Source organism: Cololabis saira, chromosome 8 (genome assembly GCF_033807715.1).
Source record: "Cololabis saira isolate AMF1-May2022 chromosome 8, fColSai1.1, whole genome shotgun sequence".
NCBI lineage: Eukaryota > Metazoa > Chordata > Actinopteri > Beloniformes > Belonidae > Cololabis > Cololabis saira.
The window spans coordinates 22969415-22983229 of NC_084594.1; the positions used below are offsets into that span (position 1 = coordinate 22969415).

Consider the following 13815-nt stretch of genomic DNA (forward strand, 5'->3'; position numbering starts at 1 on the left):
AGCTTGTTGATCTAAAAGAGAGTGCCCTGCTTTGCATAATCAAGTAATCAAGTAAGTGTAATGGAGCCTCTTGTTTTGGTGCCAAGAAGCACTGGCTGGTCGGTAATGTCTGGCAAATACAATGTATCATCGTTACAGTGATTATTTCTGCTTTAGGGACTGTGGGCCTGCATGGCCTGCATTATATCAGCTGGCTTTACCAGGCATTTACTTCTGCTAACTTTCCTATTTGTCTGGTGCACACTGCTTTTATTAGTGTTATTTGTTTTTGTCTTAGCTTTTATTGCTCTCATTTTATCTTATTTAATTTATTTTCTTTTTTCTTTATCCATTGTATTGGCCTTCCACCATATTCACCATACAGTCAAACTTTGTTCAGTTTTTATAAACAGATCTCTTACCGACCAGACACGACCTCTTACCTTCCAATGTGTAAGACTTACATTACTTCATGACTCACTGGTGTTTTTGGTGTCTGGCGTAATACGTCTTTGCCAGAGACGTTTGGCTGAGTTCGGTATGAGCATGTCTGTGCGGGTGCGTGAGGGGAAATAATTATTCTTTGGTTCAAATCATTTTAAAGTGGCAAGTCTGTTTATTTTCCCCCAGTTTTCCAAATTGTTTTCATAATTTTACGTAACCAGAGCATTGGATTAATCTAGAAAGTGAATATTGTTTTCAAAATATTGTAATTTTTATACTGCTGTGCCCCTGGTGGGAGGCTTTCGCTCTGTTTGTTGATCCTAGTGTGCTTTAGCATTTCATCGACTACGCTAAGGTGCCTTTGGTTCACTGTGCACTTCTCATCACTTCTGGCTATGTTTTTTTACAACTAGTGTGGGTGTGATTCACATGAGTTTAATTCACTACCACTGGTTAGCCCCAGCTAAGAAACTGTCAATTTTTCTGTGCCTCTCTGCTTGAACAACCCAAACTGAATAAAAATATCACAATGACCAAAAACAAATAATGCTATATGAGTTTTATTTAAAAAAAAATTAAAAATGCTTATTTAAAAACGATTAAATTCCTCATAGTCATACACACGTGCGCATGCACACACAAACACACACACATGCACACCTACACACACACTTTCATTAATTTTATAAAGAGTGATCCCAAGAATAAATACTACATGCCTTATCTAAACATTCACATTACGACTTAACACTTATGTCACACAAAGACTTAAGAGAAACTTCCTTTTGTCAAGCAAACAAAGTTAAACCCAGTCCCAATATGAATAAAAGTCCCAATAAGGGTACAAGCTTCCAAGCTAAATCATACGTTGTCAAAATCTTGACCTGCTTATGAGTAAAGCAACGGAGGAAGGTAATATTACTGTAAGCAATGTTTTATTGATTTTTTTAATTGCAACACTAATATTCATAGTGCACTATTAAATATATTAAAACTTTTAACTGTGCATCTTATTGCTGTTTTCAATGAGAGAGCCGGCATGTTAAAAGAATACAAATTAAAAAAACAACAGTGTCCAAACTTGATAACTGAACTTGCAATTTGAGAGATCAGTTTCCAAAGTGTAAAGAAATCCTCAACAAGTTTGTTGGAGAGCTCTAACCCCCCCTTAAAAAATGGATTAACGATATAAGAAAATATAAAAGATGTTATTTAATCAGAGCGGTTTCAACAGTCAGAAATGCATATTTTAGTTTGAACTCAATACTACAGAAGAGAACCTCTCATTTGGGCTGGCCCCACATGAACAGGAGTTCATTTGTCCACAGCATACAAATCCAGTTTGGACGAGATCCATTGGAGCAATTGTCATTCTTTGGCCAGGTGAATGCTAAAGCCTCCACAACATTTCCCAGCACTTCGAATGAAAGGGCCCACAATAACTCCCAGTACAATGCTCCAAAGGTTCTGCAGCCAGCAAAAGCCAATAAGGAGGCAGTGGCTACAGGGACCAACAAACCTGTTACAGAGAGAAACACAACAATTAAAAATAAATAAATACAAAATATTTCAATTAGGGATCATCTGTCTACTGCAATAGCATCAAAAGAAACAGAAAAGTAAAGTTTAACTCCAACTTTTAGTTTTTATATCATCTGAGGGTCAAAACCTTAAAAAGCACCAAATTATGGGGTCCTCTTGTAAATGTGGGGCCGATATAAAAATTAATCCATCCTTGGGAACAATTGAGACAGCAGTTCATTTTCAATCGGCTTTTCATTTTCATTTACTTTGGACACCCCCGATTTATATGATTTGTTAAACATACAGTAGGCTATGTATTGTAGAAAATCTGTAGTGGAATACTACTGTACATTTTGTGTCATTAGTCAGTTTAGTCAGATCTAATCAGGAACTAACAATGAAGACTTTGTTCAGTTGGATTCATTCACATATATTAATTATCTATTCATTTAAAAAGCAGCTCTGCCTTCATGGTTGCGTTTCCATTAAACTTTTGAGCAAAAGAAAATTGTATCTCGAGGGTCAGTGTTTCCATTGAACTGTGTTTCGAGTAAGCTCATTCTAGTAGCGCTCCTTATCTCCTCCTACTAGACTTTTCTTCAAAGTAACAAAAAGAAAATCTCAACCTTGAAGAAGATAGAACAAAACATCCTTCATCTTTGAAAAATTATTGCAATTGCTGCTGTCGCTGTTGAGAAAATTGTCAGATGACGAATGCAGCAGATGACCATTCAAATAATTGTTCAGAGGCAAAGCCTTTATATGTGATGCATCAGGATTAAGTAGGCTACTGTATCAATGTGGAGCCAACTAAATTAAGAATGAAGACCAAACAAATGTGAATCTTCCACGTGGTAACAATTTTCAAATAATGAACAAAGCAGCAAGATCTAAACCTACCATATGTGGAAGCAGCTGAGGATTGCAAAGAGGAGACCAGAAATGATGGACACGGGAATGGCAAAGACCACTGAAACTACTCTGTAAATCCAAACCCTGGACACTTCAAACAAGGCATTGCTCCAGATCCAGATTCTGTCCCCGCTGCGCACAGACACGGGCTCAGCGATCACATCCTCAAATGTCACCTGGAGACAAAAAGACTCCGGTCAAGCCAGCCGTCATTCGTACTTGCGTGGTCAAATCAGCCGCTCCTAAATTTCATGTGCGCTCATATTTCAGTATGTACGGAAAATGAATGAATGCGGCTCAGAAACAGAAAGATATGAAGGACTGAGTTTGAGATAATGCAGATATTTTTGCCTGAAGTGAAAAAGGCCTTTGTAGAAAAGTAAAATGTTTGAAGTTTACACCCTAATATTTCAATATTTGTACAGTTAAATTGTTTGGAATTGACTGTGCTTGTAGTGATTGTAGTTGTGAAGAGAGGTATATGAGGTATTTAGGTGAAATTATGGAAGAATTCATTTTCTCTGCAACTCAGAACCTGAAGTTAAAAAAAAGAAAAAAGTGTGTCATCCTTTTCTTTTTATAGTAAGAGTGTGTAAATATTACGGTGGAAGTATGGGTGTATGCAAGGTAATGAAAGAAATATATGAAAAAAAATATCTGCATTATCTCAAACTATCTTTCTGTTTTTGAGCCGCATTCATTCATTTGCCGTAAATACTGAAATAGGAGCGCACATGGAGATTTAGAAGCGGATGATTTGACCACGGCTTGATCGCAGTACAAAAAGGCACAGTGCAAAGCGCTATGAGTACTGTACTCAGTACTGGAGTTGAGGGGGGATGAGGGGGGATGGCATCCCCCCTGAAATAAAAACGGTCAAAATCATCCCCCCTGTAAAACTGCCATCCCCCCTTTCCATCCCTTATGTCATTTCATCAATGAATGTGGTTTTACTGCTATTTCAACATTTAGAGTCATCACCAGAAAAATAACATCAGAAAAATAACTTATTTGACAATTTTCACCTGTTTCAAGTAAATTTTCACTTGAAATAAGTAGAAAAATCTGCCAGTGGGACAAGATTTATCTTCTTATTACAAGCAAAAAAATCTTGTTCCACATGCAGATTTTTCTACTTATTTTAAGTGAAAATCTACTTGAAACAGGTGAAAATATTTGTTTTTTCCAGTGATGAGTCTTGTTTTAAGTGTAATGAGATTTTTTTTTACTAAAATGAGACATTTTAACTAGAAATAAGACAAATATTCTTGTTAAGATTTTGAGTTTTTGCAGTGATCCATTGTACTTATCCTGTGAAGGACAGAGTCATATTGATAAGTTCAGAAAACTGTTTTTTATTGTTGTGTTTTGATGTATTTGATGTAAGCCCAGTGGATATTCAAAGCTTACAGAAGGCTGCATTTAACTGCTGCTATGTCATTCTTGCACTATTTCTGCAGGTTTTTTGGTCAGTGCTATTATTTGTAATATATTATATTATTTGTAATCAGCACAAATTATCTGTCCCCATATGATAAAATCCACCATCCCCCCTGATTTTTTTTTTACAACTCTAGTAGGCTACTGACTGTACTCCCGGTGTTATTGGTCATTTAAATCCACTGGGGGGCAGCATAACCAGCCATGCAGTCGGGGTCTCTTTTTCTTTTTTTTCTTTTTAAAAATGAAACACTGTGCTACATAACAAATGTAAAAGAACAAGGCAAAGTTGAGTTGAGCCAATGCGGAAGGAAGGCGGCTTTACCTTGAGGCAGTCATTGATACCGCGGGGGTCTCTGACATTAATCAGCGGCTTGGTATCACTGATTTCCACTAACGTAGACGTATGAATATTTTCCTCTTCTTCCAAAGAAGGCTGGGCCCTCCACAATGTCTGAGGTTCCTCCTCATTTTCAAACTCTTCAGGGTCACTGGAGTCCGTCAGGTCAATCTCCACTTCTTCTGAATCTTCCTCTTTCATCATGGTGTCAATTCAGGCGTGTGAAGACGGCACAATCCTGAAAGAGCAAAGTAGATGATTGTGGCCACACTGAGTGGACCCTTCCTGCTGGTCCTGCGCTGAGGTTATATTGGGAACATTGCAGTGCCCTGGTTGGTATTTGCAGATGGTCTTTCGAGTCAAGATCATTTTCCCGGAGCTGGGTAGAGGAAAGAAGGGATAGTCATGGATAAAAATAATCCTGCATGAGGAGATGGCTCGGTGTACACTGTCATACTGCACTGGGAAAGTATTCATGGGGACAAATACAATACACCGTCATATGGAACCCACGGGACATGAGAAAATACACATTTTCGCAAACTTTTATTTACAGGTTTCTGTGACTGATTTATTTTTTGTTCTATTTTTACGGTAAGGAAAGTGGTTCTTCAACTGCAAAGCAACACTGCCCCCTTGTGGTATCAAAAATCTACTACTTTGACTATGAGGACTGACGTACAAATGCTATGCAGCAAACAATCTCAGTAATTTGCAACAATCTGTCTAGTGACTAAGAGCCTTCACTGGCAAATAAAGCAATACAACTCATTCAGTCATAAAAACGTAATGCTTCCTCTCAACTAAACTACTTTTTTTTGTTGACTTCTATTAGCAAAACACAATCTGCTAAGAAATACATGAATGACACAGAACCCTGAAATGCACAATCTCCACTACAATTCATAATCGTTTAATTATTTACAATAACTAAAAACACAGGGTGAACCAAGCCTTCTTTGTATTGCTTTATTTTTAATATGTTTCCAAATGGCATGTGATGGCATGGTGCTAGAAATGATAATAACTTTACAAATCATTAGTAATATGGCTTTCTACCCATTAAATGTCTGTTGAAAGAAATAAATACAACATAAAAATGATTTTTTTTCCTCAGTAACGGTTCATTTAAGAGTCATTTAATCAAATTTAAACCAAACATTATGTCTTTCTTTTTATGTTTTTGTATGAATGCTATTGTAACTGTCCACTGCACAACTGGTCATAGAGCTGGAGTGATCTAAAAAGCCACTAAATTGTTTGTCAATTTAGTGAAATGGGTTACTTAACAGTATGTATAATCTGGTAACATAAAAATCTTTGTATCAATAAGATTATTGTATATGGTGACTCTAACAACTAACAGATTACATACTGTATATCTATGTTATGTTTTCCAGCTGATTACTTTTTCAAAAATGAAACGTGCTCACATGAGAACAGTTTTTATTCCTGCCCACATTTTGAAAATGTTCACAGTGTGGGTTGTTTACAGGTCTTTTGCATACTGATTTATAGATTACTTTTCTCTTAAAGAAAAAATATTTCTCAGTTCTTGTTTTTCTACAGTGTTTACTGATTTGTAAAGTGATTTACTTTTAATCACCTATGAATTTGACCTAGGGCTTTAACACATCCTGCTGGTGACCTGTCCAGGGTGTAACCCCTGCCTCTCACCTGAAAATAGCTGGGATAGGCTCCAGCAGACCCCCGTGACCCTGCAAAGGATAAAGCGGGTATAGATAATGGATGGATGGACTTTAACACATTTACAAAATGAAACAATTTGTTTGTACATCATTTAACTCTTCCTCTGAAAAAAAAAAACATACATGAATCTCCTGTACAAGTGTAGGTTGTAAGAGGGGAGCGATGTGAAGATAATATTAAATTATAAATAACACAAACTACCAATTAAATATTATAAATAAATATATACAGACACACAACAATGATTATATTTAAAAATCGATATTTAATAATTCAATAATATGTTATAGATTTTTTTTTTAATTACAGTAATACAAGGTAATATATTGTTTATTTTCATCAAAAAACCGAGAGTTCCAAGACACTTGTAATTGAAAGAATCATGTTAAATAACCAACAGCGAAAGTCTTATGGCATCTTGCTTTATGTGCAACTTTTGAGCAACAATGCTGTTAAAGATGACAGTTGTTATATAATTCAACATTTTGCGGGGGAGGGGGAACATTAAATAAGCTTTAAATCATGCATGACAGGGCTGGACAAACAACGGGTCTATTTTTTCCATCTAGTGCATAGAGACATTACTCACTAGTCATCCTCATGGTTCCGCTGTGTCAGATTGTTCATCAGAATACCATCTGCTATCACCACCATCTTCAACGACAACAGTTACGTATCTGTTGGCAGGGTGATAACCACTATTATCCCAGATTAGCGCATCGCCACCTATGTCTGATGATGCACATATCCATAACTTAGAAGTTACATTAGCAAAAATTAATTCTCCTGCCTTATGATTGCCTTACTACCATCATGAAGAAAAACATGCCTGAGATTCATACTGCTGCTTGCTTATCACATTCATTTCAGCTTTTGATATTTTTAACCTTTGCATTATTGATAAAAACTCATTACCAAGTCGTTTCACTCATTACAAGCTGTTCATCAGTTCACAGCTGAGGTGTGCTACTTCACGATCACCACTGAATCGTCTCCATGGTAATTATCATTTCTGTCTGTTGGATGGAGACTGAGAGGACAAAATGTATTGATGACTGAGAACATCCTGCATCAATGAAGGAGACGATGGCATGCTAATGGACTGCACACCTCGCCAGATGGGTTTGTTTGCTTCCAGATGCAAAGATGAAGTGTGTGTGTGTGTGTGTGTGTGTGTGTGTGTGTGTGTGTGTGTGTGTGTGTGTGTGTGTGTGTGTGTGTGTGTGTGTGTGTGTGTGTGTGTGTGTGTGTGTGTGAGAAAGAGAGAGAGAGAGAAACACATCAATGTAATCAGCTGATCGCTTGTGCTAATAATGTAATAACCCACTTGAATACCTTTGCGAGACAGGTGTCCTCACAGTTATATCACCCTATTCCTTGTGCTCTCATTCCCCGTAGCTCAAATGGGGTTTCCACTGATCGGTCCAGGTATTCCATCCATAAATCCATTTTCTATACCTGTCTGTCCTTTGCAGGGTCACGGGGGTCTGCTGGAGCCTATCCAGCTAATTACAGGCAACAGATGGGGTCACCCTGGACAGGTTGCCAGTGCATCGCAGGTCCACATATACAGACAGACAACCAGACACACACATCTACAGGCAATTTAGAATCATCAATTAACCTAGTATGTATGTTTTTGGACTGTGGGAGGAAGCCACAGTACTCCGAGGGAGTTCCAGGTATTTGGCATCTTAAAATATCTGTTGACAGTTAGAGTTGGTACTGCAAATTGTCCCCCAGCATCGATGTTTCTTTGAGCTGTTCACACATAATGATTGAGTGCTGACAGCAAGTGTTAACTTGTTGCTAATTTGTCGCTTCTGGCCAGTCTGTGAGCTCAGTCTAAATGGATTATCCAGGCACTACTCTTAACATAACTGACAAGTGAGTGGAAGGTGGCCAGCAGTACTTCCTCTACTTTTTATAAATGTAAACATCCATATATAAGGTGGAATGCATACAGAGGATGAGTGTGCTTTTTCAGTTTTTAAATCTATTTAGGTGAAGTTTAGATAGACTTGCAGTAGAATTGGCGACTGAGATGGGATGTCTCCTTCATACATCCAACTGGGCAAAGGAATATTCTTAGCAATTTATACAGAGTTTAACTTGTCCATCCATCCATCCATCCATCCATCCATCCATCCATCCATCTAATTTTGGGTCACAGGAATCTACCGGAGCCTTTTCCAGCCCTCTTCAGTTGGGTACACCACAGACCGGAGGCCGGTCCATCAAAGGAACACATAGCCTATAAACGAACAACCTCACATGCTCACACTCACTCCTGTAGGCAATTTAGAGAGATCAATTATTTGAACATTGAGGTTGTGGGTTTTCTGGAAACCTGCCCCGCTTTTTTATCACACAGCATTAAATCTGAAATCTGATTCTTATTTTCACATTGTGAAATGGTTGGCGTATGTGCACTATTTCTTTTATTCATTTAGACGAGCCAGAGGAGTGCAAATGAGACATGCACGCTTTGGTGTAACACAGCTACCTCTGGCAATTATAAAAACGAATAAGTTGTATGAGAAAATGGTTGTCCGTGGTCTTAAATACAGTGGAACACAAACGTTCACATCTTGTGACCTCATTATGAGAAAATAATCATGCTTAAAATCTGCATGAGATCATAAATGATTTCAGGGATTTTGTGCAGTGTTGCACAAAGGTCACTTTGTACTTCAGACCCAACATGCATGAATGTTGCCACATCAAACCACAGTGCAGGGTTGTTGTTTTGTTGTTTTTTCCCCTTAAACCATAGCACTACTTAAATGCCAAATGAAGGTCTGGCCTTCTGTTGCCACGACCAGCACCAGCAGCAGCAGCTTATGTGGGACATGACAGATGTCAGACAGTGTTCCTGCTCGGCACCTGTCAGTCCAGCTGTTATCTGGACAGCAGACTGAGCATTTGTCACATCAAGTTAAAAGTGATTTCACCAGTATCACAGTCTCTAGCAGTTCAGTTTCACATTACCAGAAAGAGTTATGTGATGCAGGAAGACTCTTCACGTAGAGTCACAGTTCAGCACTTACGTGTGCCTGACATCCAGTTCAAATTATGTTTTGAATGAAGACTTGTCCTTTTTTCAAGTGTATATCATAAAGCAAAAAGGAAGAATTCTAACATTTAACACTATAAGCAAAAGAAACCTAAATCCCACCCCCTTTCATGGGCAGGAGCAACGGCAACCTACAGTTTTCTTCTCTCATTCATTTTTTACAAATTGGGTTAAAAAAAAGTAGAACATCAAATTTAACCTTAAATTGAAGGCAGGCCTAAAAAAAAGAGCCAGTCAAGCGGGTTCATTCTGAATATTTACAACACATACATGAAACTGGTGTTCTTTGTGAATTTTATAATAAAAAAGCAAAGGAATTTAATTCTTAAAATGTCATTTTGTTCTATGTCCCTTGTCAGCATCAAAGTTTCTGAGATTAGGTCCATATGTTTTTACTGAAGTGTCTGTGCACCGGACATGGGGATGTGCTGAATGACCTCTGTGCAGACGGTTGAGTGTTTGTCATGCTATTAATGCTCATACAGTTTGAAGTTTGAAGTGAATGATGTGATGCAGTCCCTCCACCAGCAGTTATGGCCTGTCCTTTTGACTCCGCAGGAGTGGATGTTTCATCTTTACACTTTTGCATCATTCATGATCCCGTGGAGTGATTGAAACAGGTCATCCCGCTTAAATTAAACAAACAGCAAAGTGCACAGAAAGGGTATCTTTCATGTTAAATAAAGTCAGTAATATGCCACACTGTAATATTTCCAAACTATCAATGCCAGTCTTTTTAGCAGGATTTTGTTTGATCTGCAGGGAATATTATAGGTGCACCAGAAGAATAAAACTAGTTGATGTGATTGTTTGCCACTGAAGTTAAGTTATAAAACTGAGTTACATTCTCTGGAAGTAGGAAATCTAAAACACAATGTCACATCATCAGATCTTTGAACTTTGTTTTTATTAACACTTGTCAATGAGATTTATGGAATCATATATGACTTAACATAATACAGTGTGTCTTCATGAAAGAGCGATATATGTTTCTGAACACATAAATAATAGTGGCACTTCCTTAACAGCATTTTACCAGCCAATTTCCTCAAATCCCACTTTTAAACTTCTCATTTGTGGATTGTTGTTTGATTCTTTGGTGCAGTGTTTCATCTACTTTTAAAGAGATTGAAATATTTAAACTTTCATGTCCTTTTAAGTATTTTTTTATGTTTTGTGGCATTATTTCATGCAAACACCTTTAAATGCTTCACAATTTACCTCAGCGTCCCACTTTATGTGTATGGATGTGCTCTAAATATCTGCCTATAGCTGCATGCAAATCCATTTGAATGTACAACAAAGCTCCAGTTAAGTATCATGCTATATTTGGACACTGTTTATGTCTCTAATTGTTCTTTTATTGATCTGGTTGTGGTAAAAGCACTTGGCTGCCGTGTTATCAGAGCACTGATACTTCTTCACAGCACTTACATGGTTGTGTTTGCAGCCAGAGAACATAAAACAACACCGTGATATGTTGCTTTTAGCATATCCAAAGGTCAATGAACTGAATTTTGCTTGCTGTGTGTATTGTCTTTCTTCGCTAATGTTTCATAACAGCAAATGCTATTTTCATACACGTTTATGTGAGTAATTGATTTCCTTATTTTATGCATATCTCTGGGTTAAGTACACAGTTTACATAAATTTATCCCAGCATGCTCCTTTCATCATTGTAGTGGTTGTCAGCATGTCAGGCCTTAGTTCAATCTGTGTGGGGGATCAGCATTTTCTCTGGTACATTCCCTACAGAAGCACCAGCAGTAAACTGCATCATGAATGTTTCTTTGGTGAACTATCTTTGAAAAAAAAATCATCTTTAATGTTGATAAGACCATGATGCACATAAAAAAGTGTGTCCAGTTTACATATGGAGATGTTGATTTGTCTGTAAGCACATATTAAGAGGATATTAGAGACCCTCACTTCATCTGTTATGAAATGGTATTTTCTCCTTATATAATCATGTGTTAACCGCCTTCAGTCTTAGTTAAAACCTTTCCATAAGTGGCCACATGACGGTCAGGACCCAGACTGCCAAAGCTTGCCTGCACGGTGACAAGATATCCAAAAGAAATCATCTGTTGATTAGGCTTCATAGATCAATGAAAATCTCTTAATATTATGTAAGTTTCTCCTCTTGTATCCCTGTGAAAGGAATGATCATAACAGATCAGACAACTCTAAAACATTGTATGCTTTCATAATTCAAGCAATAAAAAGAAGAGACCATATTGATGTGATTCTCCAGTCTGTCCGCACAAAGAACCCAGTAACGTTTTGCCCAGTTATTCCATTGAATCTGAATAAAACTGCATATTGGCCTAATTTGGTTGACCAATGTGCTAATAAAATGAATTCAACCATACAACTCATTTAATGACTTAAGCAATAAGTGTTGACTGTGCATTTAATTTGAAAACAAGGGACACATTCTGACCAGGACAGTGATGTTTTTCTTTTTTTTTTTTTAAACAAATGTAAGATGTACATGTTACCCTGCAACATGAACACAATAAGACACAATTTGATTGTGAGATGATTGCTCTACTGCTGCTATATTTTATATAAAAAGTAGTCGTCTTCAAAAAGTAGCAATATAAAAAAAATTGTGAATTCTCACTGTAATTATCAACATATTAGAAACCCCTCCTTTCTGAGATTCTGTCAACAGATACGTACGTGGACAGATTAGAGAGAAATGTGCTCTTCACATTCAGTGATTCTTAATGAATGACACCCATAAGGGCAGATGATTATTCATTTGACTTTAGTAGCTGGTAAGATAATGTCCCATTGCAAGTGTATTATTGATAGCTTTACTACAAATATAGTTGTAACCTTTTTTAGAGGTCCAACAGCTGTTGTTGATAAAAGGAAAACATACAATATGTCTCACAATATGTTCCAAATGAAAACAGTTATGTTCTTTTTAGAGATTACAGAATTACCCAAAGCAAAGCTTGTGATGCTTTGCTGACTGTTATTAAGACAAAGTTCAGTCAGTTATTATATCCTGCAGGCTAATAATGCCGTAGCACAGCAGTGAGGTATGTCTAACTGAACTCCTCTGGGATCTGTCCTGGTATCATGAAACCATGCTGTCCAGTTTGATCAAGAGTACTTCTAGGACTTGATATGGCAAAGCTTGCACGTGTCTCTAATGTACAGCTGGTTCTGTGGAGGAACTGCAGGAAGTTCTCGTGGACTGAGCCCTCATGACTGGAAGCAGCCAACTCCATTGGCCGCGCTGAGTAGCAGCGCTTCAGCTTATAAAGTTCCTCCCTGATCTGCCGATTCAGAAGCCCGTAGAAAAAAGGGTTTACCGCAAAGGAGGAATATGCCAGCCAGGTGATCACTTCTTCCAGGTCACCAGGGATTTCGGGTTTTTTATCGAGTATGAAATGAACTTGGAGGGCGAAATAAGGCAGCCAGCAGATTAGAAACTGGCCAACAATAACCACCAGAGTGAGAGCAGCTTTACCGCCGCCAAAGGTCCGGTCGTGTGCCATCCTGCGGGGTGCATTGCGAGTTGTGATGATAGTAGTCTGGCTGTTTATGGAGTCAGAACGATGCTTTAGTTGATTGTTTGTCCAGGAGGGCAAAGGTCCATGCTGCCTCGCAGCCATGCGGGCCACCTTGTACACATTACAGTACACAGCAAAAATCACAACAGCTGGCACAAAGAAACATGTGAAGCTGAAGAGCAATAAGAAAATACGTCTGTGCTCACTATGGCTCCAGTGAAGTGAGCAGTGCGCTGGGCTGATGGCGCTGTGAGATGGCCATCCGAACACGGTCAACAATCCCAGCACCGCTGAAGCCACCCACACCATCACCATGACGACTGCTGTCAGCTTCAGAGTCATCTTGACCTTGTAGCGCATGGGATGAACTATGTAGTAATAACGCTCCACACTGATGGCTGTGATGGTGAAGATAGAGGCGGCTATGAGGATTACATTGAGGAAGATGTAGACCTGACACTCCAGTACCGTAAACACCACACCAGCAAAGTACGGGGAACTGGACACGATGCCAAGAGGCATGAGCAGGATGGCACACAGCAAGTCCACTGCACAGAGGTGGCACACAAAAGCAAATTTCCTGAGATGAGGAGCTTTAATGACGACTCCCAGAACAGCAGTGTTTGCCAAGAGTGCCAGAACGTTCAGGGTCACCATGAAAAACATCCCTGTCAGGTCCTTGAAGCGCGCCTGCGGGTTAGGAAGGGTGCCCAGCTGTCTGCTCGGAGTAGAGGGCATTGGTGCCCAGGCAGAAGTGCTGTCATTGTAAACTGCTGTTAGAAGAGTACCGTTCTCTCCCATGATTCATAATGAAAGCCTCCAAGAGCAAATCTTTTTTCCAGATTTCCCCATGATTCAGT

General features: G+C 38.6%; 2 protein-coding genes across 2 annotated transcripts; both read right to left on the reverse strand.

Moving 5' to 3' along the window:
- Nucleotides 1-1339: 1339 nt before the first annotated feature.
- Nucleotides 1340-4958, reverse strand: cav4a (caveolin 4a). Its single transcript, XM_061728526.1, has 3 exons — nt 4625-4958; nt 2848-3035; nt 1340-1942 (listed from the first exon to the last, which is right to left on the reverse strand). Exons 1-3 carry the CDS (start codon nt 4841-4843, stop codon nt 1792-1794), a joined length of 558 nt encoding a protein of 185 aa, XP_061584510.1. The 5' UTR covers nt 4844-4958; the 3' UTR covers nt 1340-1791.
- Nucleotides 4959-12484: 7526 nt separating this feature from the next.
- si:ch211-213o11.11 (probable G-protein coupled receptor) lies at nt 12485-13756 on the reverse strand. Its single transcript, XM_061728527.1, has one exon. It carries the CDS (start codon nt 13754-13756, stop codon nt 12485-12487), a length of 1272 nt encoding a protein of 423 aa, XP_061584511.1.
- Nucleotides 13757-13815: the final 59 nt, after the last annotated feature.